Source organism: Umbelopsis ramanniana, assembly GCF_025399195.1.
Source record: "Umbelopsis ramanniana AG unplaced genomic scaffold K450scaffold_14, whole genome shotgun sequence".
NCBI lineage: Eukaryota > Fungi > Mucoromycota > Umbelopsidomycetes > Umbelopsidales > Umbelopsidaceae > Umbelopsis > Umbelopsis ramanniana.
In genome coordinates, this window is record NW_026252100.1 from 1 (window position 1) to 22,410 (window position 22,410).

General features: G+C 44.5%; 11 protein-coding genes across 11 annotated transcripts; 4 read left to right on the plus strand and 7 right to left on the minus strand.

Moving 5' to 3' along the window:
- Position 1: 1 nt before the first annotated feature.
- On the plus strand, positions 2 to 1,393 carry K450DRAFT_231413 (uncharacterized protein). The gene is made up of 2 exons (XM_051587421.1): positions 2 to 252; positions 327 to 1,393. Exons 1-2 carry the CDS (start codon positions 140 to 142, stop codon positions 1,171 to 1,173), a joined length of 960 nt encoding a protein of 319 aa, XP_051446461.1. The 5' UTR covers positions 2 to 139; the 3' UTR covers positions 1,174 to 1,393.
- On the minus strand, positions 1,394 to 3,009 carry K450DRAFT_231417 (uncharacterized protein). The gene is made up of 5 exons (XM_051587422.1): positions 2,956 to 3,009; positions 2,876 to 2,883; positions 2,755 to 2,799; positions 2,350 to 2,692; positions 1,394 to 2,275 (listed from the first exon to the last, which is right to left on the minus strand). Exons 1-5 carry the CDS (start codon positions 2,999 to 3,001, stop codon positions 1,614 to 1,616), a joined length of 1,104 nt encoding a protein of 367 aa, XP_051446462.1. The 5' UTR covers positions 3,002 to 3,009; the 3' UTR covers positions 1,394 to 1,613.
- Positions 3,010 to 3,781: 772 nt separating this feature from the next.
- K450DRAFT_231422 (uncharacterized protein) lies at positions 3,782 to 5,616 on the minus strand. The gene is made up of 8 exons (XM_051587423.1): positions 5,538 to 5,616; positions 5,329 to 5,474; positions 4,836 to 5,262; positions 4,644 to 4,748; positions 4,450 to 4,574; positions 4,122 to 4,389; positions 4,012 to 4,041; positions 3,782 to 3,920 (listed from the first exon to the last, which is right to left on the minus strand). Exons 1-8 carry the CDS (start codon positions 5,597 to 5,599, stop codon positions 3,878 to 3,880), a joined length of 1,206 nt encoding a protein of 401 aa, XP_051446463.1. The 5' UTR covers positions 5,600 to 5,616; the 3' UTR covers positions 3,782 to 3,877.
- Positions 5,617 to 6,873: 1,257 nt separating this feature from the next.
- On the minus strand, positions 6,874 to 7,179 carry K450DRAFT_197584 (uncharacterized protein; the record flags this gene model as incomplete). Its single annotated transcript, XM_051584550.1, has 1 exon — positions 6,874 to 7,179. One exon carries the CDS (start codon positions 7,177 to 7,179, stop codon positions 6,874 to 6,876), a length of 306 nt encoding a protein of 101 aa, XP_051446464.1.
- Positions 7,180 to 7,598: 419 nt separating this feature from the next.
- Positions 7,599 to 8,526, plus strand: K450DRAFT_231427 (uncharacterized protein). Its single transcript, XM_051587424.1, has 2 exons — positions 7,599 to 8,286; positions 8,381 to 8,526. The coding sequence occupies exon 1, from the start codon at positions 7,751 to 7,753 to the stop codon at positions 8,237 to 8,239; it is 489 nt and encodes a 162-aa protein (XP_051446465.1). The 5' UTR covers positions 7,599 to 7,750; the 3' UTR covers positions 8,240 to 8,286; positions 8,381 to 8,526.
- An 11-nt stretch (positions 8,527 to 8,537) lies between these two features.
- On the minus strand, positions 8,538 to 8,881 carry K450DRAFT_157159 (uncharacterized protein; the record flags this gene model as incomplete). Its single annotated transcript, XM_051583983.1, has 2 exons — positions 8,538 to 8,681; positions 8,801 to 8,881. Coding segments are annotated over 2 exons (225 nt in total), but the record flags the coding sequence as incomplete, so codon positions are not given.
- A 2,153-nt stretch (positions 8,882 to 11,034) lies between these two features.
- K450DRAFT_197586 (uncharacterized protein) lies at positions 11,035 to 12,312 on the minus strand (the record flags this gene model as incomplete). The annotated part of the gene is made up of 4 exons (XM_051584551.1): positions 11,035 to 11,069; positions 11,134 to 11,808; positions 11,996 to 12,111; positions 12,188 to 12,312. 4 exons carry the CDS (start codon positions 12,310 to 12,312, stop codon positions 11,035 to 11,037), a joined length of 951 nt encoding a protein of 316 aa, XP_051446467.1.
- Positions 12,313 to 14,724: 2,412 nt separating this feature from the next.
- On the minus strand, positions 14,725 to 16,268 carry K450DRAFT_231432 (uncharacterized protein). Its single transcript, XM_051587425.1, has 6 exons — positions 16,181 to 16,268; positions 16,033 to 16,104; positions 15,640 to 15,963; positions 15,499 to 15,568; positions 15,286 to 15,427; positions 14,725 to 15,151 (listed from the first exon to the last, which is right to left on the minus strand). Exons 1-6 carry the CDS (start codon positions 16,221 to 16,223, stop codon positions 15,011 to 15,013), a joined length of 792 nt encoding a protein of 263 aa, XP_051446468.1. The 5' UTR covers positions 16,224 to 16,268; the 3' UTR covers positions 14,725 to 15,010.
- A 524-nt stretch (positions 16,269 to 16,792) lies between these two features.
- Positions 16,793 to 18,707, plus strand: K450DRAFT_231441 (uncharacterized protein). Its single transcript, XM_051587426.1, has 4 exons — positions 16,793 to 17,143; positions 17,227 to 17,807; positions 17,962 to 18,206; positions 18,283 to 18,707. Exons 1-4 carry the CDS (start codon positions 16,924 to 16,926, stop codon positions 18,521 to 18,523), a joined length of 1,287 nt encoding a protein of 428 aa, XP_051446469.1. The 5' UTR covers positions 16,793 to 16,923; the 3' UTR covers positions 18,524 to 18,707.
- Positions 18,708 to 18,722: 15 nt separating this feature from the next.
- K450DRAFT_231446 (uncharacterized protein) lies at positions 18,723 to 19,779 on the plus strand. The gene is made up of 5 exons (XM_051587427.1): positions 18,723 to 18,923; positions 18,991 to 19,099; positions 19,190 to 19,277; positions 19,341 to 19,529; positions 19,596 to 19,779. Exons 1-5 carry the CDS (start codon positions 18,764 to 18,766, stop codon positions 19,713 to 19,715), a joined length of 666 nt encoding a protein of 221 aa, XP_051446470.1. The 5' UTR covers positions 18,723 to 18,763; the 3' UTR covers positions 19,716 to 19,779.
- On the minus strand, positions 19,718 to 22,315 carry K450DRAFT_231451 (uncharacterized protein). The gene is made up of 8 exons (XM_051587428.1): positions 22,098 to 22,315; positions 21,804 to 22,031; positions 21,437 to 21,709; positions 21,173 to 21,375; positions 21,008 to 21,101; positions 20,615 to 20,934; positions 20,261 to 20,473; positions 19,718 to 20,169 (listed from the first exon to the last, which is right to left on the minus strand). The coding sequence occupies exons 1-8, from the start codon at positions 22,285 to 22,287 to the stop codon at positions 19,843 to 19,845; spliced, it is 1,848 nt and encodes a 615-aa protein (XP_051446471.1). The 5' UTR covers positions 22,288 to 22,315; the 3' UTR covers positions 19,718 to 19,842.
- Positions 22,316 to 22,410: the final 95 nt, after the last annotated feature.

A 22,410-nucleotide genomic window follows, 5' to 3' on the forward strand; every position in this document is an offset into this window, starting at 1 on the left:
TGGGAGCGTGTGCCTCAGACAGGGTTTTCTTCTTGAATTCACCACATTGACTAGCCTTTCACTTTTACACCTCTCTTGCCATCAGCCAATATATCTACAGTGATATCGTAACCACTATCCAACTAGTCATTAGGACTCAATGATGACCGACGCGATCAGCAAGCGAAGTATTAGCTCTGTTGATTCCAACCACCACCACCCCAAGCCGTATCATAACAACAGCTATGGTGACCCAAAACGAGTCAAGTTGGCGTGAGTTTCCCCCATGCCATTTAAATTGAATGGTGCTTCCAGTATCGCATGTAACTCAATTCACTTCTCTTTAGTGACTCAACACCCTCGGATCGATACATTAGCTCATATCCCCCGCTAAATTCCATTCCAAAGACCGCCAGCAACCCTCTACAAAACTTTAGAATTGATGATAGCATACCGCAAATCAAAAATCCTGCTGTGTTAGAAGCAAGAAGCCAATTATTCGAAGAACCCACTGCGTCGTTTAATTCAACGGATGCGAAAAGCCCTTCCGCCATGTCGTTAGCCCTCATAGACGCAACGTACCCACCTCTGTTATGTCCCTCTTGTAAACACCTTGCCAGCAGTCGCACTGAAGCTGATTACCATTACCGATCTACCCATCATGGTGAACGAGACTTTGTGTGCATGCACCCATACTGTCAGCGGACGTATCGATCCAAGGGAGGGTTGAAATACCATTTGGAACAAATGCACACAATTAGCCATATACCAGAAAATAGCGGCGCTACTGCATCGTTACCTCCCATTGTCCATCGACCTCCTTCCATTCCATCGCCGCGCGTCAAACACTCCACTCCTCATACCATGAAACCTCGACCGACGTCTAGTCATGATTCAAAATCAGCCGCTAAACGCGAACGAAAGCGCCCAAAACCCGCCTTGCTTCCGGCGTCTGAGCAGCTGTTGAACTCTGCTTACGACCCGCTGGTGTGCCCTGTGTGTCGAGCCACGTTCAAGCGAAAAACCAACGTCATCAATCATTTGGTCGACTCACATCACGGCGAAGAACCCTACCATTGCATCATCACCGGCTGTACACATCCAAAGTCCTACGCTACTCGAGAAGGTCTAGTGTATCACATTGCCAACCATCACGACCGAGAAGCCAGTGGCAACGACAGTTCCAGTCGATGACCCCACTGAGTCTCTCTGCACTTTTTTTCTGAGAATCCCTTTTTCTTAATGGTTCCCCTGTGCTTTAGCAAATCGTTCCCTCTCCCTCACCGTACATTTACATCCTCTTTTGTTGATTATGATGACGTTCTGGCGACCCATGCCGGAACTTCTCACTGTACATTGGCAATTTTTTAATAATATTTTTTTCTGGAGACTTGTAGTAATGTGAGATGGAGGAGACAATGGATTTGGGGGTTGTGGACTTGTTGGTTAAAGTTCAAGAGTGCTACTTTGCGAGAAATAGAAACGCGAGAATAGTCACTATTAGGTACTAACTGAGGCATAAAGGTAGAAGGGTAGTCAGGTTTGTGGAAATGTGATAGTGCACTTTCGTGCCTTGAAACACACATAACGTAGGCAGAGTTTAGATGGGGTGGTACTGCAAAAGGCGGCACCCTTTAAATACCGTGTTTATTACACCCAGTTACACCATTGGCTTCAGCAAATGCATTATACACTATGGTCTTTATTTTCCATTCGATAGCCACTGTAATCAGACGTCTCATCGTTAGTATCCGTACTCCAGAGATCGACTTCCGCCCCGCCCCACTTACCTTGAAGACACTCGAAAAATCTAAACCACGGTACTCCTTCTCGTTGGAGACGCGATTGTAGACCTGTGAAGCCAAGGCGCCCATCAAAACAGTGCTGTTGGACTCTTGCGCAGCATTCATAGCCAAACGAAGATCCTTGGCCATCAAGGTGTTGCCGAATCCACCAGTGTATCCTTTGCACGAAGGCGTGTTGGGTATAACGTCAGGGCAGGGGTTGTAGGTATCGGAACTCCAGCAACGACCACTGGAGGTGTTGAGGATGTTGGCCAACAGCTTTGGATCCATGCCCATCCGGATGCCGAGCTGCATCGTCTCGGAAACAGCGATCATGGAGATGCCGAGCAGCATATTGTTGCAGATTTTGGCAACTTGACCATTGCCGTTCGCTCCACAATAAACAATGTTCTTACCCATCAGCTCCAACAATGGCTTGGCTTGGTTAAAATCCGCTTCGGACGCTGCGCCCACCATAAAGGTCAACGTTCCAGCCGCGGCTCCAAGGATACCTAAAGATATCAAAAATGGATGGGCATCAGCTTTTAGACATGAAATATCCAAAATGAGCCGTGCCTGAACGTACCACCACTGACAGGTGCATCCAAGGCCACAGCACCCTTTTCAACAATGGCCGCAGCAAGCTCCTTTGCGACAAGAGCATCGATGGTAGAAGAGTCAATGACCATGGTATCCTTTGCCAAACCTTGCAATACACCATCTGTTCCGAAATACACTTCTTTGACATGAGGAGATGCAGGCAGCATGGTGATGATAGTACCGACTCTATCCGCCAGTTCGGCCGGCGTAGCAGCAATCTGCACATCCTTATTTGCATCTTTGAATTTGTCCAGTGTACTCTCCACCACGTCATGTACAATCAGGGGTCTACCCGCCTTCAACGCGAGGTTATTGGCCATGTTATAGCCCTATACACAAAAATGAGTGAGGAGGTGAAGTGAACATCAAAACGAGCGATCCAAGTCTATACCATTTGACCTAGGCCGATAAAGCCAATGGCATCTGCCTTGGTGTGCTTAGGAGAAAAAATAAAAATGTGGGTATCGCGGTTATAAGGGGTGGTGTTTCATTCTGTGAAAACCAGGACCAACCTTGGCTGCTAAATGGTTTAAATCATGATGAGTATGAATCAGGTAGAGCGGTGTACAAGCGATATTAGGCCAATATTAACCTGTGGAAGAGTAGAGTCTCGTCGAGGAGCGTATTAAAGACAACATGAGGAAGGTGAAAAAAGTGTGAGAAAAACTCAACGTCAAAGAAACTCAATATCATTGCATCGGATGTTGAAAAAAATTCTTATTGCTTATGTGTGCTTTGTTTGCAGAATGGGATGGAAAAAAAAGACTCAATATGTACATGGAAGAAAACGACTGGAGAGTGTAATGTAGCTTAGACGAAGTGAGTGTATAGAGGCACGATGAGTGCACATTCAAATAAAGTTGCTATAGAAAGCCCCTAGCAAGGGCAAAAGTCAGAGCTGTGAGGACCAGCACAATTTGAGCACTTTGCTTTCTTGTCCTTTGAGGTGTCGGCCGATGTAGATGTGGATCCGAACATGCCTAATCGCAGATGAAGAGTAGGAGACAGATTGGGACGAGGAAAGTTGTTGAGGATATAACCCTCGGTGACAGTTTCACCTGGAGCTGGGCCCTGTTGCTTATGTGGGGTTTGTCTATTAGAGGTGGTAGCAAATGGTTGCTGGCGCTTCAGAACGGCCGAGATAGGGCCAATACTCTTGCGAAGGCGATCAGGCCGCGAGGTGGTAGAAAAGATGCTACCAAAAACGGGAAGCTGGAAGATAGTCATGGGAGGCAATTGATTTGAAAGAAAGTAGAGAGAAAGAGATCTGATTATAATTATTTTTTTGGCGCTGGTGATTAAAGAAAATGCATTGCGTGGCATCGGTTTTATTGTAAGGGCAAGGATAAATTGTGTTCCGTGCGCAGCCGTGGTTTTTGACTCATCCCGGCTTCCCAGATACAGTGCGGAGTGAACACCGACCCCACGAGGACTGAACACGCTTGGCTGTCCCTGTTACTTGGCTCTTGGCAAGCAATTGTTTAATGTCATTTTTATTTTCCCATTCATCTATCTCACAAAATCGTGTCTTCAGAATCGTAATTGTCATTGATCAATCTAATATGAAAGAGAAGAAAATAAAAGAATTTAGCCGTTTCATTCCTAAAAAAAAAAATTTTAGATAGCCGCGCGCAAAATTTCAACTCACCTATACACATAACTTGGTGGTGCTGATCCTCTGCAAGAAAATTATATGAGCACGAGGCAATGGAATTATCGTCGTCATTTACTAAAATTAGGCAGCATGGCAAAACTTACAGATTGTGCACAAACAAATTGACGAATTCAGGTGCGACAAAGTCGTAATAGGGATTTTGAACATCAGCTTTGTCAATAAGCGTGCCTTCGCTGAAAGAAAGCACTTGATCAGGCGTAACGCATACATTGAATAGATCAATGTCGTAAGGGAATAAAGGAGACAATTTATACAAAGCAGTGCAAACAAGCACTGGCGTAGCATGATGCTTTGCCGCTGCTGCCACCATCTGTGATCCCGTGACCGCAACCAACCCGCCATTGGCAAGAACTAGTCAACCAAGTTAATACCTGAGCCACCGTGACTCACCCGCTTGTGAGGAAACCTTACCTGCATGCGCTCCGATGACAACCTTGTTGACTCTTGACATGACGGCATATACCGCCGAGTCAGTAATGACAGTGGTTTCAATTCCTACAGCAGCCAAAGCCGCTGCCATTTCCTGACCTTGTAGTCTGTGTGATAAGAAAACCATTAGTATATCAGGGACCGCTAGCAGGGATCGGCCAAAATAAGAGCCTTACGTGGGAGACGTTTCTGCGACAATGACTTGAAAATTACGTTTGAGTGCCGCCTTTGTTAAAAAGTCTTTGACGGTTCGGGAGTATCCAATGGTCATGATCACCTCACTAAGGGTAAACCAGGTATAAGTCGCAGGTACCAGAAAAATTGTATGCGCACCCATATAAAAATGACAGCTCATCGTTTACACTCACTTTGCATGGATATGCTCTAAAGCTTGATCTGCAATACCCTTGTACACGGTTTCCAAATCAGCAATAATTTCTTCGTTGATTTCCTGGATGATGAGAGGTTTCATGCCATAGCTTTTAGCAGAGTAATCGACATTATCCGAGTGTTGATCGACCAAAAGGTTGAACATGGATGATTCGGTCTGAAGTTTGGGTCGTGCTGGAATAGCATCGTTGGTATGATCAGCATTGTCATTCGTGTCCTGAGCTAATATTGATTTGAACTCGCGATCCGAATCCTCCTCGTTGTCTTCCTCGTCATCATCTGAAAACCCATCATCAGACTCCTCGCTTGTTCCGCTATTCATAATATCATCTGTTTCTAATTCGCCTCGCACCACTTCCTTGATAATTTTCAAGACTCTTCGTACAATGTTACCGACCGCAAGCTCTGTAATACGCATAATGAGTCAGTGGCACAGTAGGTGTTTTTGAGCAACAGCAACAAAGCAATCACCTTTAGGTTGAGCAGCAGAGAGTCGACGTCCAAGGTCTTTGATAATCTGAATCAACACGGTGGCATCACTCCATCTGGTAGTCGATACGACTTGTCGAAGAATGATGGCAGTTTCCTTTGCGACTTCGTACGAACCGACGATTTGCCTAATGAAACGACATTATGGTAAATGTCGAGTCTGAGTGGTTCACTGCTTGTAGTTACATTACCTTCGCTTCAATCGGGAGATGAAGCTTTCTACGTGGGCTTCTAATGCCTTGGACAGTACCATTGTTTGTCAAGGTCAACCTTGAGCTGTGGGACTGCGAAATTTTCCAGGACTTTTTTTTTTTTTTTGGCTGGGTGGTTAAACAAAAATTGACCCACCACCGTACGAGGATTTCAGTCGCCAAAGGCACTTTACTGAGCTCAATGCTATAACCAAGAAACGAAAACATAAAAAATTGGAAAAAATAAAAAATTGGAAAAAACAAAAAAAAAAAAATTGGAAAAATGAAAAAAGAACCAAAAATTCATAAATTGATGTTAACGCATTAAAAGCTCATATGTTTTCATCTTGACGCCGCTATGCTATGGTATAAACACGCAGACATTGAACAATTCTTCAGAATAATTTTTGTGACAAGGGTACCAGCTGAAAGCATTGGCTTTGCTATCTCCGCAAACCCGCTACCCCACCGATGAGAGTGGGAGCAGAATATCTATCCTGCTGCAGAGTTAATCCCGGTTTCAAATGTACGACGGACCTGGTGCAGTGCCGCTGAGTAACTAAAGGGCCCTGCGCGACAATTTTTGGCTTACTCTGTGACACTGGCCTCTTTGGTGCACCTTTAATGGCGAAGTAGGTACTGAATGCCTGGCACGCAGAGTACGAATAACAGAGTTATTTTTGGGCTTACCGCCAAAATGGCGGGTATGTAGCCGGCGGTCTTCATGTTGCCATTTATGGTGGCCTGATTCTTTGCTGGTACCGAATATATTTTTTTTAGAAAAAAGATGATCGAACCTATCAGAAGAGATCTGTGCCTTTCCTCGGTTGCGATATCGCTTGCCAGTGTGGTTAGGAACGCAATCCCATAACATTAACAGTATAACTCAGTGGTCCTTTACATCATTCAACATCGTATGATTGAAACATCCAGGTTAGTTCATAAGTAGAATAGGCTACATAAGCCTTTTTCGCCGCAAAGCACGAATATCATGGTTGGTGTTCAATTCGTATATCAGATTTTCATTCTACCATTTTAGTCACCATCACGCCGCAACCTCCGACTCCAAGCTGGCCAATGAAATTGCCGATGTTGGCAACATGTGAGTCTGACCGTTAAATTTCACTCAAATCATGGCCGGAGATCCCATTGAAGTTGAATATCAGTAACAGATTTTATGCCCTCGCTTAGCGGAGATTGATTGAGAATAAATCGTTTTCAAAACGATGAGATCTAGTGTACGTTTATTAAGTGGTTGAGACGAATGGGTGTCTGGAGAATGCAAAGGTATATGTATAAATGAGTTGGGGAGGAACTGAAACAAATCTATCTTAGACTACGCGAAGGTAACCCTTTTCTTGCAATGTCGTTTGTGGTCCGACTTTCGGGCACAGGCAACACTACACAGGCGAACACGTCTGCAACGAGCACAGACAGGCATGCGCTCAGCCTCAATACCACATGCAACACAAATGTGTTCGATATCGCTACCGTCCGAAGAATAGATGTGTTTTTGTGCCTGTGTAAGCGCATCCAAACTTGCCTTGGCCATCCGCTGGGTTCTGGAGGCTAGAGGAATCTCGACCGGGACTCGGACAGTTTTTGCCTTTTGGTAATAAACAATGGCTTGCTCGTATAACATGTTGGCTTCACATCGCAGAGCTCGGTGATGATAGATGACCATGCGTAGGGTCTCGGAGAAGGCAGTGGGACAAGGTTGGTGCTTCAAGCGTTTGGCGAGTTGATCGAGTAATGACGACACAGGCTGCCATCTAGGGTTACTGGCACATTGTAAGAGATGGGTGGATATCTGAAGGACAGCGTCCAACACCCTTTGGTCAACATTTATATCATGGGATGAAACCAGTATAGAAAGGTCATTTTGGCATTGTTCTGCATCGTGGTACATTTTAGAGAAGAAGGTGAAAGAGAGGTATTCTAGACGGTCGCTGGGAAAGAAATACAGGAAAAGCTAAAAAAAAAAAAAATTGGGAAAAAAAGCCCGAAAGAAAAAAAAGAAATAGAACCAATTAGTTTTTAACATAGAATTTTTTCTTTTTTGGCTGTCTCCCATTGTTTTCGCGCGCCAACTTTTCTTGAAAGGTCAAATGCTAGCTAGCTTAGCATAGCATTACAGGTATAACGAGTGTTGCTTGAGGGAGGAATACCAGCTTCTCTCGGTGAGTGGGAATGATGTGGAGTGTGAAAATGGCATGGTAGCAAAGCCGGTCGGTATTTGTCTTCCTAATGGGATGCTAAAGAGGTTCATTCCATCGGCTCGGGTGATCTTGTTTGTGGTAGGTTGCCGTACGGTGAAGGCATTAAAGAGGTGTCGCTTGGTGCCACGCTATTTTCCTTTCTGGGAGATCGGTGCGGTGGCTGAAGATCCAATGTGGAACCATGAGAAGAGACAGAATCTCGACGTTTCCTCTTTGAGACACCCGACTCATCATGATTCACTAAAAGTGATCGCAACACCTTGTTCTATACAAACAAAACACCGTGAGTGGATGTTATTCGAAAAAGTGATGGTGCCAGTACAATTACCTCAATTTCCAAATCATGGACCTTGCGCTTTAGAGCCTCATGGTCCTTCAACGCACGGATGGATGCTCGATAAGTGGACACTTCAACTTCCAATTCCTTGTTTCGCTTTTCCAATTGTTGAAGACGGTCGTTGCCATTGGGTGTATTCAACGTAAAGACATGTTGACCGACTCGAGCATTGAGAGGAGGAGGAAAGGTCATGGTACGTTCATTTCGTCGTTGCGGTACCGGGTATGTGTATGCTCGATAAGGATCTTGATGTTGGGATGGGGAACCTTCTAACACAGAAAAGCTAGATGATCTTCTCTCGGCCGTTGCTTCCTTCTTTTCTGGAGACATCGCCTTGGTATCTTCTCCCAAACTATTGGAACGACTATTTCCACCAGAAGTGCCACAATTGGTCAATCGCCGTCTTTGGGCGGGTGCGACTCCGCTGCAACTGGTTCCTCCTTCTGCGCGTTGATGGCGATTGAGCGCGTCCAATCGAGCAAACGATCGCATACATATTGCACATATATAAGGTTTTTCACCGGTGTGTAGCTTCTGATGTCGTTTTAAATCGTGATGTCGTCGGAATTGATGATGGCATTCCTCGCACTAAAAAAAATTATCAAGTGGGGGATATAAATAGAGTATTAGGAAAAATATCTCGCTCTACTTAGAACAGAATTATTTGTAGATAGAACCCCTCCAATCCCACTCTCTAGGCCATTTACCTCGTACGATCGTTCGTTTGAGTGAGTCGCTAGGTGCGACTTGAGATTGTGCGGTCGACTGAACGTTTGGTCGCATTGGTTACAGGCAAATTGCTTGTCGTTTGTGTCCGGTACAGGTGATTCAGAGGGCGAGGTCGTCGTCATGGTGGGTAGGTTTTTTCTTTCCATCGGTGGTTTTTCATTTAACCAGTCAACGGACCGGCGAGTAGAGGAGTGAATAGGAGGCAATTTAGTGGATAAAGGAGACGTAGGTGAGTTGGAGGTTAAAATTGGAGGAAAGGACGGTGTAGACGATTCTTGGTCATGACTATTCAATAACGATGAGATCGACGCTTCATGATGTCTTTGCTGATGTGGGGCAGCTTCCGCCATGGCAAAAGACTATGGTGCAGTGAAAGGGAAGACGCAGGGTCACAAAAAAAAAAGAAACTGAAAAGCGCCTCAGCTCTTGGCTGGTGGTCCCGAGTCACTTGCCCATTGGAGTTGCCTCTGATTGGCTCCGGAAACTGTGGCGCATCCCGGCACGTGCTTGTCAACGTCATCATCAGCCTCTTGAATGTGGCATCGATCAATGCTACTTCTGTGCACAAAGTAGCAACATCACTATGAATACCTTCAAGAACGAAGTATACAACGTATGCATGCGTAGAGATAAACAGATACTGGTTCGCAATGTGTAGGAGAATCAGTGCTCTTTAACGGCTCTGTTATCTTGCGCAGAACACTTTGATGTGGCTGCTCGTTCCTGACCGCCCATTCACGCTGCGGACTGTGTAAATTGGTCTGGATGGTCAAGGGCCAAATCCCACAGTGTTTCTCCCTGACCTACAGATTCTCCTTTTATTCTAATTTAATATGAAATAGTAAAATGAACGGACGAGCTTACTAGATAGATCTCACTGTGCTAGCGCTCTGGATAGCCACTAATTTACTGAGTTTGATGTGCTGCTGTTGTCCAAAAATAAAACTACAGAAGACAAAAAATTTAGGCTGTCAGTCTCGACATGGCTTTGACCTGCATGCAGATATCTACTTATTTTTTTTATTTTGTTTGGAAATGCTAGACGTGCAAAAATATGTTGTTCTCCCTCTTTGCCAACCCTCGTTGTCGAGTTCAACTATAATGCCCATAATTTTAGAGAGTGTGTTCATGTGAAAAAACCTAAACCGGTATATCTAGGTAAGGTGTCTTCTCAGAATCCTTTTTTTACATTATCTATTTGTTGCACGGCTTGTGTAAAGTTTTATCTTATGTGTCCCTTATATAAATGCAAGGGTCGCTTTAGATCTTTTCAGGGCAACCCTATGTTTGTCAATAGTAGTCGCTACTGCTTATGACTTAAAGACTGAAAGATCCATTACGTTGTGTGTTGCAAATGTAAAGTAAAAATGCAGGTGGATCAGCGCACTATCTCTTGCAACTAGCCATCATAGTAAGCAATTTATTATTGAAGTGGGCTCATATCCGTCGTAACTGCGCACATCGTGCGTAGATGCTATATTCATTGTATCATTTTCCTCGTTGTACTGCTTTCCATTTTTAACGGATTAAGGCCAGTGCTGTGTTTCTTTATCAACATATCTCAACACAGTCAAATTGTCCGCATTAAAATGACCCCCTTCCATGCTGAAATGCGCATATACGATTCCTTTGTTATGATGATGCCAGTAAACTGTTGAATTGCACTGTAGCCCACAGGGACCAGTGTCGAGATATCCCTGATTTTTTTTTTCAGCATTTGAAAGCATCGTATGCCCCTCTTTAGCCGCTGACTCCTATATTTTAAATTTTAGTCCCAACGTACTGGTTCATGCTACACCAATCAGGATTTTCATCTTCGGGATGCCACCTACACTACAGGGACGCGAGAACAAACCATTAACATTAAGATGCAGTCTCATGCTCATGATATACTGATTGAACTGATTTGTACAGAAAGTAGTGCAATAAAATGATTATCGACTCGCGTGCTCAGTGACAAGGGAGGAAGACAAAAAGTAGGATGAAAAATGAATCATACAGAAGAAGGGGGAAAAAATGGCTCTAGTTGAATTAATGATCAGATTGAGAAAAAAAGTAAGAAAAAAACCGTCAAAGTAAAGAACGAAAAGCTAATTGACAGCCATGGTCCGGCCACACTTCGTCTTTCACTTTGCCCGCTTCTTTTTCGAAAGAAAATCTTTCTTCATAAAGGTGAGACGAAAAAAAAAAGGCATTTTGGAGTTAGATGATGCTAGAGCACATCTTGACGCCGGACATCTACAAATCCTATCGCGATGTTTAGTCAACAGAGATCATCCAATGCTAGCTCGTTTCAAACATATCTACACACCTGAGCTTCTAGTAGTCGTGTTCATATCTCCGTTTTCATAACCTTGCATCTCTTTGTTGGGCATATTTGTATTTCCTCCTGCTGAAAACAGGTAGAATGCGGATTGCTGAGAACCCATGGGAGGTAAAGCTTGGCTGTAGCCAGCCGAACCGGTAGCTTGTTGCTCATTCTTAGTTCCTATATTGCTTGGTGGGGATGACCCTGTCATGGATGGAATATATGAACCACTGTTTCTGAGATTAGAGTTCTTTGCAATATAGAGCGGTCCCGATGACTCTCCGTTTTCCAGTCCATTGTCTATATTCTCTTGACTATACCCTTCGGTCTTTCTAGATTTGTCGACAAGTGGAGGAAGGCCGACTGAATAAGAATTGTTCTGGCTGTACGATGTATGCGGATAGCATTGATCTGGAGGCGCGCCACTTTGCATCTGCGAGTACTGATATTGACTGTTGTTGGGACGAACTAAACCTCCTACTGTCATCCCTGGCGATGGCGATGACGGATCGTTTCGATAAGGGTGCTCACTTGTGGCCTGCTGATTACGGTATTCCATTCCTGTCATCAAGCCGAGGTCCTCATGTGAGCCTAATGGCATTCTCGCCGACTGTTCTGGCGTCCCTAATTTGGCCGACTTTGCCGACACAGAAGTAGGTGACATTTGAGAACGAGTTTCTAGGAGATACCCATAAGTGAGATTAGGCTCAGGTACCCGATTCCTTCAAAATATTTTTCTATTGACCATTACCTTGTCTGGAATGATCATATTGCTGTCTATCCCATGATGAATTGTTGAACGTGTTGAGGCACGGATGATTTCGGTAATGTCCACTGAAATTCGGGAACTGAGACGCCGACGTACCCGCAGCCTGCGGTGACATGTACAAAAACACACTAGGATCATCCACAAACAATGGATAGAGCAACTCGATGATCTTGTATTGAGCAGCTAAGGCTTTGGCGCGAGCAAAGGTAATCCTAGTGAGTGTGGGTAGTCAGCATAGATTTCATTTTGTGAAAATGATCATTTTGGAATCCGGTCCTCTTTGCTTACCAGACGCCCTTGAGATGCATGGAGCCGACCTTGACGACAACGCGACCTTTTTCGTTTTTCAGTATCCCATCACGTTTGCCTCGAGACATTCCAACCACATTGAGAAGCTTTGTGCCATTGATCATGTCATTATCTGTGAAGAGAGAAGACGGTAAGGTTAATCTCCATCGGCTAACCGTGTTTCGACAAACAGGGTTGTCGCCCTTTGTGTTGTGACCCTTCTTATTGTGAGCCAATCAAATAACTCCTCACCTTGTCTTCTGGCAACACAGATGCTCCTAGCGTCTACCTGATAGCAAATTGTTCCTTCGTCTTCCCATAAATGAGTACTTAATTTTGGTCGTGGTGATATCATGGATCGTCCTCTTTGACTTTGCTGAGAGTCAGTCGGGGACTGCGGGGATTGCCAGGACATGGTATCACTTTGCTGTCCCCATGGTGACGATGGGCCATTATCAACCACACTTGAGCGATAATGTGAGTACATATCTTGGTTTAATGGCGGGGTATTATTGGAGGCAGATGACTGATTGTTATAATAAGAGTTGCCGTGGTACGAGTACTGATCACTTGTATGACTGGTTCGATATGGGTTATCCATCATCATTTGGCGTGGTTCTGTTGTATTGTTTAATGCGTCAGGAAAACTGGTTGAGCGAGTGCAACAAACCTATTCGTCTTAGTTTTACCGGAACGAAAAAATAAAAAAAGTTATTGAGCTAGAATTTTTTTTTTCTTTTGGGCGATCACACAAATATTGCTGGCAGGGCGTCAGAAGCTCGGTGATTGAAACTTGTATGAAGGTAAATGTAGATTCTAGTAATCAGCTTCGAAACAGATTAGCGAAAGTAAAAACGAGACGAGGTGAGGTGATCAACGAATAAAAAGGTGCGAGTTTTTGTTGGTAAACACGATATAGAGTCGCTTTCCGAGCAAAAGCAGAATAGAAGATGGAAAAACAAGCTTCTAGGAGCCAGGTTCTTCTCAGGTTTGCAATAAATAAAAAAATAAAAAGGTACCTAGAAACAAGAAAAGGACCCCAATAGGAACTCGGATGATGAGAAAGGAAGAGAGGAAAAGGAAGACCCTAGAGGGGGGAAACAGCTACGAAGATCCCAAGATTGCACTTTATGGAAAGGGAAACGATCCAAGCGTGTAAAACAGGAATGATGAAGAGTAGCACGGCACCTTTGGGGCAATGGCTATGTAATCTTGCACCGTGGTCGGGATACTTTTACAGTCTCTTAAATTTGCCATGATTGGTACCGCTTCCCACTCTGTTATTTTAAATTGAACTGATGTCGGTGATTGTTCACATTATGAGAGAAAGACACAAAACAAAAATACCGAAGCAACACCACCCAATTCGGTCCAAGCCCAACCAAACCACCTAGCACCCTACCAGGCTATCTACCCCAGCTCAGCAGCCCGTTGTATGAACATGGCAACCCAGTGAGGCGTTGCTGTCCCTTGCCAACAAATTCCCCTAGCTTTAAAATAACTCAGAGGAAGATCTACCTATTTTCTGGACGCCAACCCTCTCCTTCCCGACGAGGAGACACCAGAATTTGTTTTCTTTTGCCCAAACCGCGTCCTTTTTGGGAGTTGCAAACCCAAGGTATGAGTCAAAAGGAACAATTTCATTCTACTATAAGGAATACCATATAAGTCATTGTCACCAGCTCATCTCAGTGCAATAAGGATGATGTGGTTTTTTTTTCTAAAATGGATGGAAGGAGGGGGCCATGGAGCGTCAGATCCTATCTTATTCTTCTTTCATTGGGCTTCAGCTGATCTTAGGCATGTGTGCGATATAGATTATATCAAGTCAAGTGTTATTCAGTCAAGGTAGTGCCCAAGATCCACTAGGCGCTGTAGACCTCAGTACCCCCGCTCCACATTTTCTCGACTCCCTCACCTCCCGTAAATCCTTGTTCTCTGGCCGTTGACCTTTATCAATCACCGTCATGAGGGTTCAATAATAGAATGATGAAGCCAATATGCACCATTACGCATAAACGTGCTCAACATAGCATGTGCCGAACCTATTGCCGAGATAGCTAGTATTCCTTCTGTCACAGCGTCTAAACTACAGACCGATCGAAACAATTACAAACCCGTTGATGGAATATGGTAAGCCAAGCTAATATTTAAATCTTAGCCTCGTTTATCTTACAATGTTGGGGACGATTTTCACCTCATGAGTTAAGACGCTCTTTATGTCATGTGTGATGATAGGCCGGCAGAATGGTAGCATTCTGTCAGTGGTGTTCAGTGTTACCTAGCAAACCAAGTTATCGCTTTTGAACCCTACTGGTGAGGCACTCCGTGTTTGATGTTTCCTTGCTTTGGGCTGTTCTACTCGATTCCGATGCAGGGTGAAACCACTATCCGAGAGACTTTACCGCAATTTGATGACTGGCTCCGTGCACGCCCAATATGCATAACAGAACACATTGGGTGGGGGAGACTTGTTTTAATCCAAGCAAACAAAGAGGGTAAAAAAAAAAAATTGGTTGCAAATGGCGACGTTTTGGCCATTTATGAATGCATTGCAAGTGATATTGTTTTGATTGTTCACCTCATTATGTATTGAGAAAAAACGCGTAGCTTGGTTCATCATGTGTGTACATTAAAAAAAAATTGGTTGGGGTTGGATGTTAAACTATTACAGGATGCTTTAAATCAAAGAAAATGGTTTGAATGGAACGGATGTCCATTAAATGCTAAAAGAAAGAATACGATGCGTATTCAGAATAAACCAATTATCAATTTAATTAGCTGGTGTGGTGTATGCGGAGGTATGGGGAGATACATGTTCGTTTAGTTGAAGCTGACAGAGCTCGGGGATCTTCTCATTCGCTTTCGCATATTCATATCCTCCAAACAATCATCGCAATACCATTTTCCAGCTGGAGGCTCCACCAAACCCACACACTGGTAATGAAACCATTCTCGCTCACACTGGGATAAATAAAAAGAAAAGAAGAGAGAGCGAAAGAAAAAGTCGGATTAGTCATAATGGCCGTAAAACGCATATGGTAGCCGTGCCAAAAAGGTACAGCTTGAAACATGAACTTTCAGCCCAGAATACTCACACTCTCACTATCGCATGCCACCATGTCTCCAAATGAAACTTGATTACAGTAGCAGTAAGTGGGTTCATTGGGGTCGATATCCAGGTCGGGTACACCGTCGGACCCTGCTTGGTTAGGATTAGGTCGAGACGAATGCGCTGTCCTGTTACTATAGAAATTATCAATTACTCAAGTCCTTCTTTTCACCGTCAAAGACCGAAATTTGAACATTACCTTTTACGTGATGAGCTAGGCACAAGTCCATGTGGCCTCTTGTGAGTCAAACCTGCGTTCATTTCGTTCACTGTAATCAACATTAGGCGCTTTGTACAACATAATTGTCCTTTCCATACAAGCCATATTTCGAAAGCTTACCATGATCCATAAACAACTTGTCGTTTGAGGGTGCTTCTTTCTTTGTTCCTATCCAGTCGACACCTGACACACCGCTCTTTGTTATCTGAGAATCCAATCTCTCGATGTGCCGTGATATCAAGTCATACATTCGCATGGCCAGGTCAATCTTGTTATCCTGCTTCTGCATTGCTACTTTGTACTCCTTTTCAATTTGTAGTCTGGAGGCTACAAGGTTGATTGGCGGTGGCGACGGAGACACTGGTGTCGATGCGGGTGAGTTTGCAGTTGGTCGCGTTTGTTTGGTATATGATCGCCGGTGCTTGGTATAAGTTTCTCTGAGTTCTAAGAGAAAGGAGGCGAGCATCAGTATCACTCCCATTTTGTCAACAGCCCAAAAAATCACTCATTTACTTTGAAATTCCTCGTCCATCGTTCGTAACTCGTGCATGTTTTGATCCATCTCTGACGGGAGATTGTGTAGCGCTGAGTTCGGAGTAAGATTAACAGGTAAGTTCTCAATGACTACAGGTTTGCATAATACGAATCACAATCTACTTACTCTCAAGGTAATCCTCAAACAGATCGGCGATGGAAACACTCATGCTGACCGCTACGAATTGGGGCAAGAAGAAGGGAAAAAGGAACGTAGAATGGAAACCGTTGAAAGAACTGACTCCGCCTTTAACACTCAGATGCAAAGCCACAGCTGTCACAATTGGTCACGTGTGCGCCGAACCGTGGTTGGATTTCCGAGCAAGGCCACTGAGTCGAGTGCGGCCAGTAATAATTAATTTTGAAATCCACCATACCAAGCAATGTCGCGCATTGTTGGTCCAGCAACGCTGAAGTGGGCCAAGAATACGTCTAGAATATGTCAAAGACATTTTTCCTCAACCCACGGCCAGTTTGTACCCTGGTCGACCCTCCTCAACTCATCGACAACGGCTCGCCTACGCAATGGTAAAGTAAACCCACCTTAGCCTTCCTTTCATACAACACTTGACGTCGATAAAGACACATATATCGTGAATATCGGCTGACTTTATGTTTAGATTTTGTTCCCTCGTTGGCTGCTGCATCATCGCTTTTTCAACAACAGGTTCGTTAAATACGCTGTCAATGTGAACTTTTTGCATGATCATTTCTAACCGCTTTGTCAATAGCAGAGGTCGTTTCATGCTACAGGTAAATAACAACACTCAGCATTAAACACATATTGCGTTTCATTTATATCTATATTATTCCTTTGCCTAAAACTTGTTCTCCATCCATCATATTTCTATTTTAGCACCGTCAAATGCGATGAAGAAGGATCCATATGAAGTCTTGGGTATCAGTAAAACAGCTTCACAAGGAGACATCAAAAAGGCATATTACCAACTGGCCAAGAAATACCACCCGGATACAAACAAAGACAAAGATGCACGAGAAAAGTTTGTAGAGATTCAAGGTGCATACGAAATTTTATCAGACGAATCAAAGAAAGCCCAATACGATCAGTATGGACATTCCTTCACCGATGGTATGTACGATTACCACATTTCAGTAACGGAATACATTTACAATGGCTCAACATGTTTATTGAATATCCTTTTTGACACATAGGACCTGGTCCAGGAGGATTTGGAGGAGGTGCTGGTGGACCTGGCGGTTTCCCTGGCGGTTTCGATCCAAACGACATTTTCAGCCAATTCTTTGGTGGTGGATTCGGCGGACGTGCATCAACAGGCCCTGGTGGCGTCGGTGGCGATCCATTCCGTACCGTGGCAGGCGAAGATATTCAGACACCATTGACCATTTCCTTCATGGATGCTGCCAAAGGTGCCACCAAACACGTCACGGTAGACAAGATTGTCGACTGTCCCCCATGCAAGGGCTCAGGCGTCAAGGCAGGAAGCTCAAAAGAAACGTGCAAGACGTGCGGAGGTTCAGGCGTACAGACTATCATGGTGGGTGGATTCCATATGCAAACCACTTGCGGTACTTGCGGAGGTGCAGGAAGCGCCATCCCACCTGGCGCTGGATGCACGTCATGTAACGGCATTGGCAGAGTTCGAGAACAAAAGACAATACAAGTCAATATTCCGCCAGGAGTTGATAACAATTCCAGAATTCGAGTGGCTGGTGAAGGTGATGCTCCCATGAAGGGCAGTGGTCCTCGCGGTGATCTATTTGTTTCATTAAATGTAAGTACTCGTCTGTTCTGAAGGTGGCTGCTGTATGCGGGCAACAGCGTGCTCGAATGGCACGCTGAATGGCGCGTTCAAGACATGCTCAGTCCCTGGTGTCATTTCAAATGAAGCGGTCAACGTGAAACTTTTGGCTGACAATGCTCTCTAGATATTACCATCCAAGATCTTTAGACGACAGGAGGCTGACGTCTTTGTAAACGCCAAGATACCATTCTACAAAGCCATTCTCGGTGGCACTATTCGAGTACCAACCATTGATGGAGATGTCGAACTCAAGGTTCCTGCCGGATCACAGCCAGAAGACAACATTTCTTTACGAAGCAGAGGTATTCGTCGTCTGCGCAGCACCACACGCGGCGATCAAATTGTTACATTGAAAATAGAATTGCCAAGGTGAGTCAAACTTTTCTTTGCTGCAGTGATTTCTACTTCAGCAGTCAATAACCTATCTACGCCGCCCTGTTTTTAGATCCTTGCCTGAAAAGCAAAAAGAGATCATTGAGCGATATGCAGCCATTGTGGATTCGGATTATGCACCAAAGAGTGCCTCGGACGTATCATCGGAAGATCACAGCAGCAGTGCTACGGACGATGAATCAAAGGGTTCCACAGACAAGGACGGATTCTTCAAGAATGCTTTTGGCAAGTTTAAGGGCAAGCTGTCTTCAGACGAAGAAGAAGACCAAAAGCCCAACAAAAAGAAGGATTAGTGTATCGATTGTGTTTGGGGTGGCCATTTCAATGGTTTCCAATGATTTCAACGGTCGTCGATTGCTTTTCAGTTGCCTTACAATCGCTTTTAATGACTTTCATTTGAATAGTGTTTAGAATGATAAAAGTATCATGGTAGAAAATAAAAATAAAAAAAAATCACGTAGACAAAAAGAAGCCCCCTTTCTTTACCGTTCGCTGCTCTGGAAATTGAATTTTAAAACAACGACTCGCTGTACATGCCGCGCCTTTCGTATCCAAAACTCGCCAACATGGTCAAACGTGGTGCACTCATTGTGCTTGAAGGCTGTGACCGATCCGGGAAATCAACACAGTGCTCCAATCTCGTCAACTACCTGACTGCATGCAACATTGACTCGAAGCTTCTAAAATTTCCAGGTAATTTGACGCCAAACTAGATCGTTGGCCCCTGCGAAATCCATAGCCTTGCTAACGGCCAAGATAGATAGAACAACCAGCACAGGACAAATGATCAACTCATACTTGACCAATGCAACCGAACTAAACGACCAAGCAGTCCACTTATTGTTCTCTGCTAATCGCTGGGAAGCCATGTAAGTTTCAAAACTTTGGATAGTCCCGTGCTCTCCTCCGTCGTATTGGCACGTTTGTCACTTTTTTAATTAACCGACATCCGCGCACAGGGATAATATGCGCTCAATGCTTCTCTCTGGTACCACGCTGGTCGTGGATCGATACGTATATTCAGGCGTGGCATTTACTGCGGCAAAGGTAAGCAAAGAGTCGACCGAAAGGCAGTAAGCGGATGGTAGTTCTGATCACGCTACGCGTTAGGGCCTGGATATGAATTGGTGCAAGCAGCCCGATGTCGGCTTGCTCACACCTGATCTGGTGCTGTTTCTGGATTTACCCATTGAAGCTGCTGAGCAACGCGGTGGATTCGGAGAGGAGCGATATGAGAAACGCGAAATGCAAATCAATGTACGAGAGTTGTTTTTGCAACTTCAGGACTCTTTGTGGCAGGTAGGACCGTTAATAGTTTTGCAATACATTCTCAAGCATGCTTTAACTCTCTTCGATATGTGACAGTTGATTGACGCCAACAGAACCATGCAAGAAATTGAAATGGATATTCGACAACGTGTTCTATCGACTCTTGACACCATCCATGACAAGCCTTTAAAGCAAGATTTGTGGACAAATAAATAGATGGGACTATATAATGCTACTGTAGGTTGATTTATAGAAGGAAATAAAATAAAGAGAAGAGAGATATAATAACCAAAACAGGCGTTGAAAAGATGGCGGGTGTTTCTACTTTCATCTACTACTTTTTCTACTTGCCGGCAAGCCCTCGCATTCGATCCAATTCCTTTTGAACGTCCTTTCGGCTCATTGGTGCTCTCCTCGTATCATCGCTACTAGTTCGTCCACTGGCCGTCGGTGATGTTGATGATGGAGTGGGTGATGCTGCTCCTCCAGACGATGCTTTTTTGGACAAGAGAGATTGGAAAAAATTGGCAAGCACTTCATTTTGAGATGGTCCACCTGTACCATTTGGAGAAGCAGGTCCACCTGGACTAGTAGGACTCGTTGCTCTTTCTCCCAATGTTGAGGGAGAGTAGTTGGATTTGGCACTGCTGCCTTTACCCAATGATGATTCCTGAGAGAGAAAAAAAAAAAAAAAAGCCATACTGTTAAGCCCATAACGTCGACAATTTCAACCAGTGTGTAAAACATGCACGCGTACTGACCTTAACTCGGCCGAGTTTGGCTAGACGACCAGCGATATCATCAGTATCTAGATCTCTGTCCGCTCCCATGTTGGTAAGGTTGATAGCGGTGGTCGAAACTCCCAATGGTCCCATAACACTCGGCATGGTAGACGATGCAAGAGCTCCAGTGCCTGGTCTGCTCGGACTCTCAGATGTTCTTTGCAAAGTTTCAAAATGTCGCTCAAGGAACACCTGCTCATCCTCTGCCGCAATTGCTGGTTGAAGATTCAGAGGCTATCAATGAAGGGGATGAGTGATACAGATAGTTCAAGTTGTTTCCACTCGCTCATTTTGAAGTCAACTCTCTCACTCCATGCCTCAGCTATTTCTTACCTGCTCATCCGCTTCCGGGTCTGGTATTACTTCTTCAAAGACTTTTCGAGCTCCTCCTTCATGTTCATCATCTTCGCCAAGATCATCATCCCACTCGCTGCTGGCACCTTCACAATCGAATCCTTCTCGAAGCACCCGGATCTTGCCCCACGAATCCCATCCTGCTGGTACCAGCACAGTGTCTCGTTCTACTACCATGGCTCGTGTCGAAAATGGGTACGGTTTGGTTGGTACTGTCAGTAGGCGATGTAGAATATATTGTCGCAAGTTGTGGAAGGTATGGGGATGCAGAGTAGACGTATAAAATAGGGCTGCTCCGTCTAAAATTGGATATACGTTTATGAGATGAGTCGCACTTATAGCATTGATGCCACTCCGAAGCTCAAAACTCACATTTCATACTGATCGTTCGCAATGTCTGCTGTATAAAGTCAAATTGCTCTTCTTTGTAATCTTGGGTATGTTCATGATGACTGATGAGGTCGCTCTGTACACGATGCACATTTAATAACGGTGACTATACTCTTTAAGTACGCAGGTTATCTATTGAAAACTGACCTTGCAGCACACAATCGCTATGGGTATTCCAAGGTTCGTGGTCAGAGAACCTTGCGTAAGTGGCAGAGTGACTTGATCTGCCGTCGTTGTCGTAGTCACTAGCGGAGCAGAGGCGGTGGGCACGGAGCTAGAAAAAGTTGAACTGGACGCGCCGTTTGCATTGACATTGAACGGCTCCACATAAGTTTGCAAATAGTGTTCCACTGTGTGATCCAAGGTCAGCATTCAATTTGAAGTTCATTGTTCGTTCTTTGTCGTCCTTACCCTTTTCCTTTAATTCGTCCACAAGTGCTTGTCCTCGGCTCCACTCATGCTCAGATTGCGCTTTGCCTTCCTTGCATACATTGTCTATTAATCCTTCCAGCACCTTGATCCATCGTTGTAAAGTTTCAATAAAATTCCATGGCTTCGACCAATCAAGCACAAGTACAATCATGGAATCAGCAATGGTATGAGTATTGATGGCAAAATTGAGTAGAGGCAAGTATTCAGGGGCAGACAGGCCAAGCTGGTATAACGCCAAACGTGCAATGGTATCTAAAGACACGAGTACAATCCGTATATGACATGGTCAATAGCTGAGATACCGAGGTACACTCGGTGAATCTTCCATAGACGACTTGATCCTTACCTTCGTTCTCATCATCTGCAACTTCAACGTAGGTGAATCCGAGAGCAAGCTCATTCTTTGTGTCTTCGTCCAAATTATCTACCGACATAGGTGTAACCTGGCTGGTAGCAACATTCAATAATGGTGTTGGTTGTTGTTCGTCTTGTTCCGAGTCGGCAGGAACAGGTTTCGGTCCAGTATCGTGCTTGATATTGTGTATCAGAGTCGATTTGCCCGAGTGAGGGTCGCCTGGAAAAAAAAAATTAGCAATCTTCTCTTCTAGCTAATAAGTTGACTTCAAACACGACGATGTACCTAGGATGAGTACATTCTTAGTAGGCACCATCTTTGTAGACGCTACGCCTTGCAAAATAGTCGACCACGTTTCTTCTTTTGTTTGCTCAGTTCCATTAACAGCTTGCTGTCCTCCGTTGGAAACACTTGCAAGGTCGGAGGAATCTCTGGCAAGCGTTGAAGCCATTTTGGATGATGAAGCGCTAAGCATTTGGAAGCCAATATCGGCCACCTTTTCCACAAACGTTTTCGAGTCCAAATGCTGGTCGCGAATCCTATGGACCTGAAATTGAAAATCCTTGCTGATGTCACCCCAATTATGCAAATCTGCATT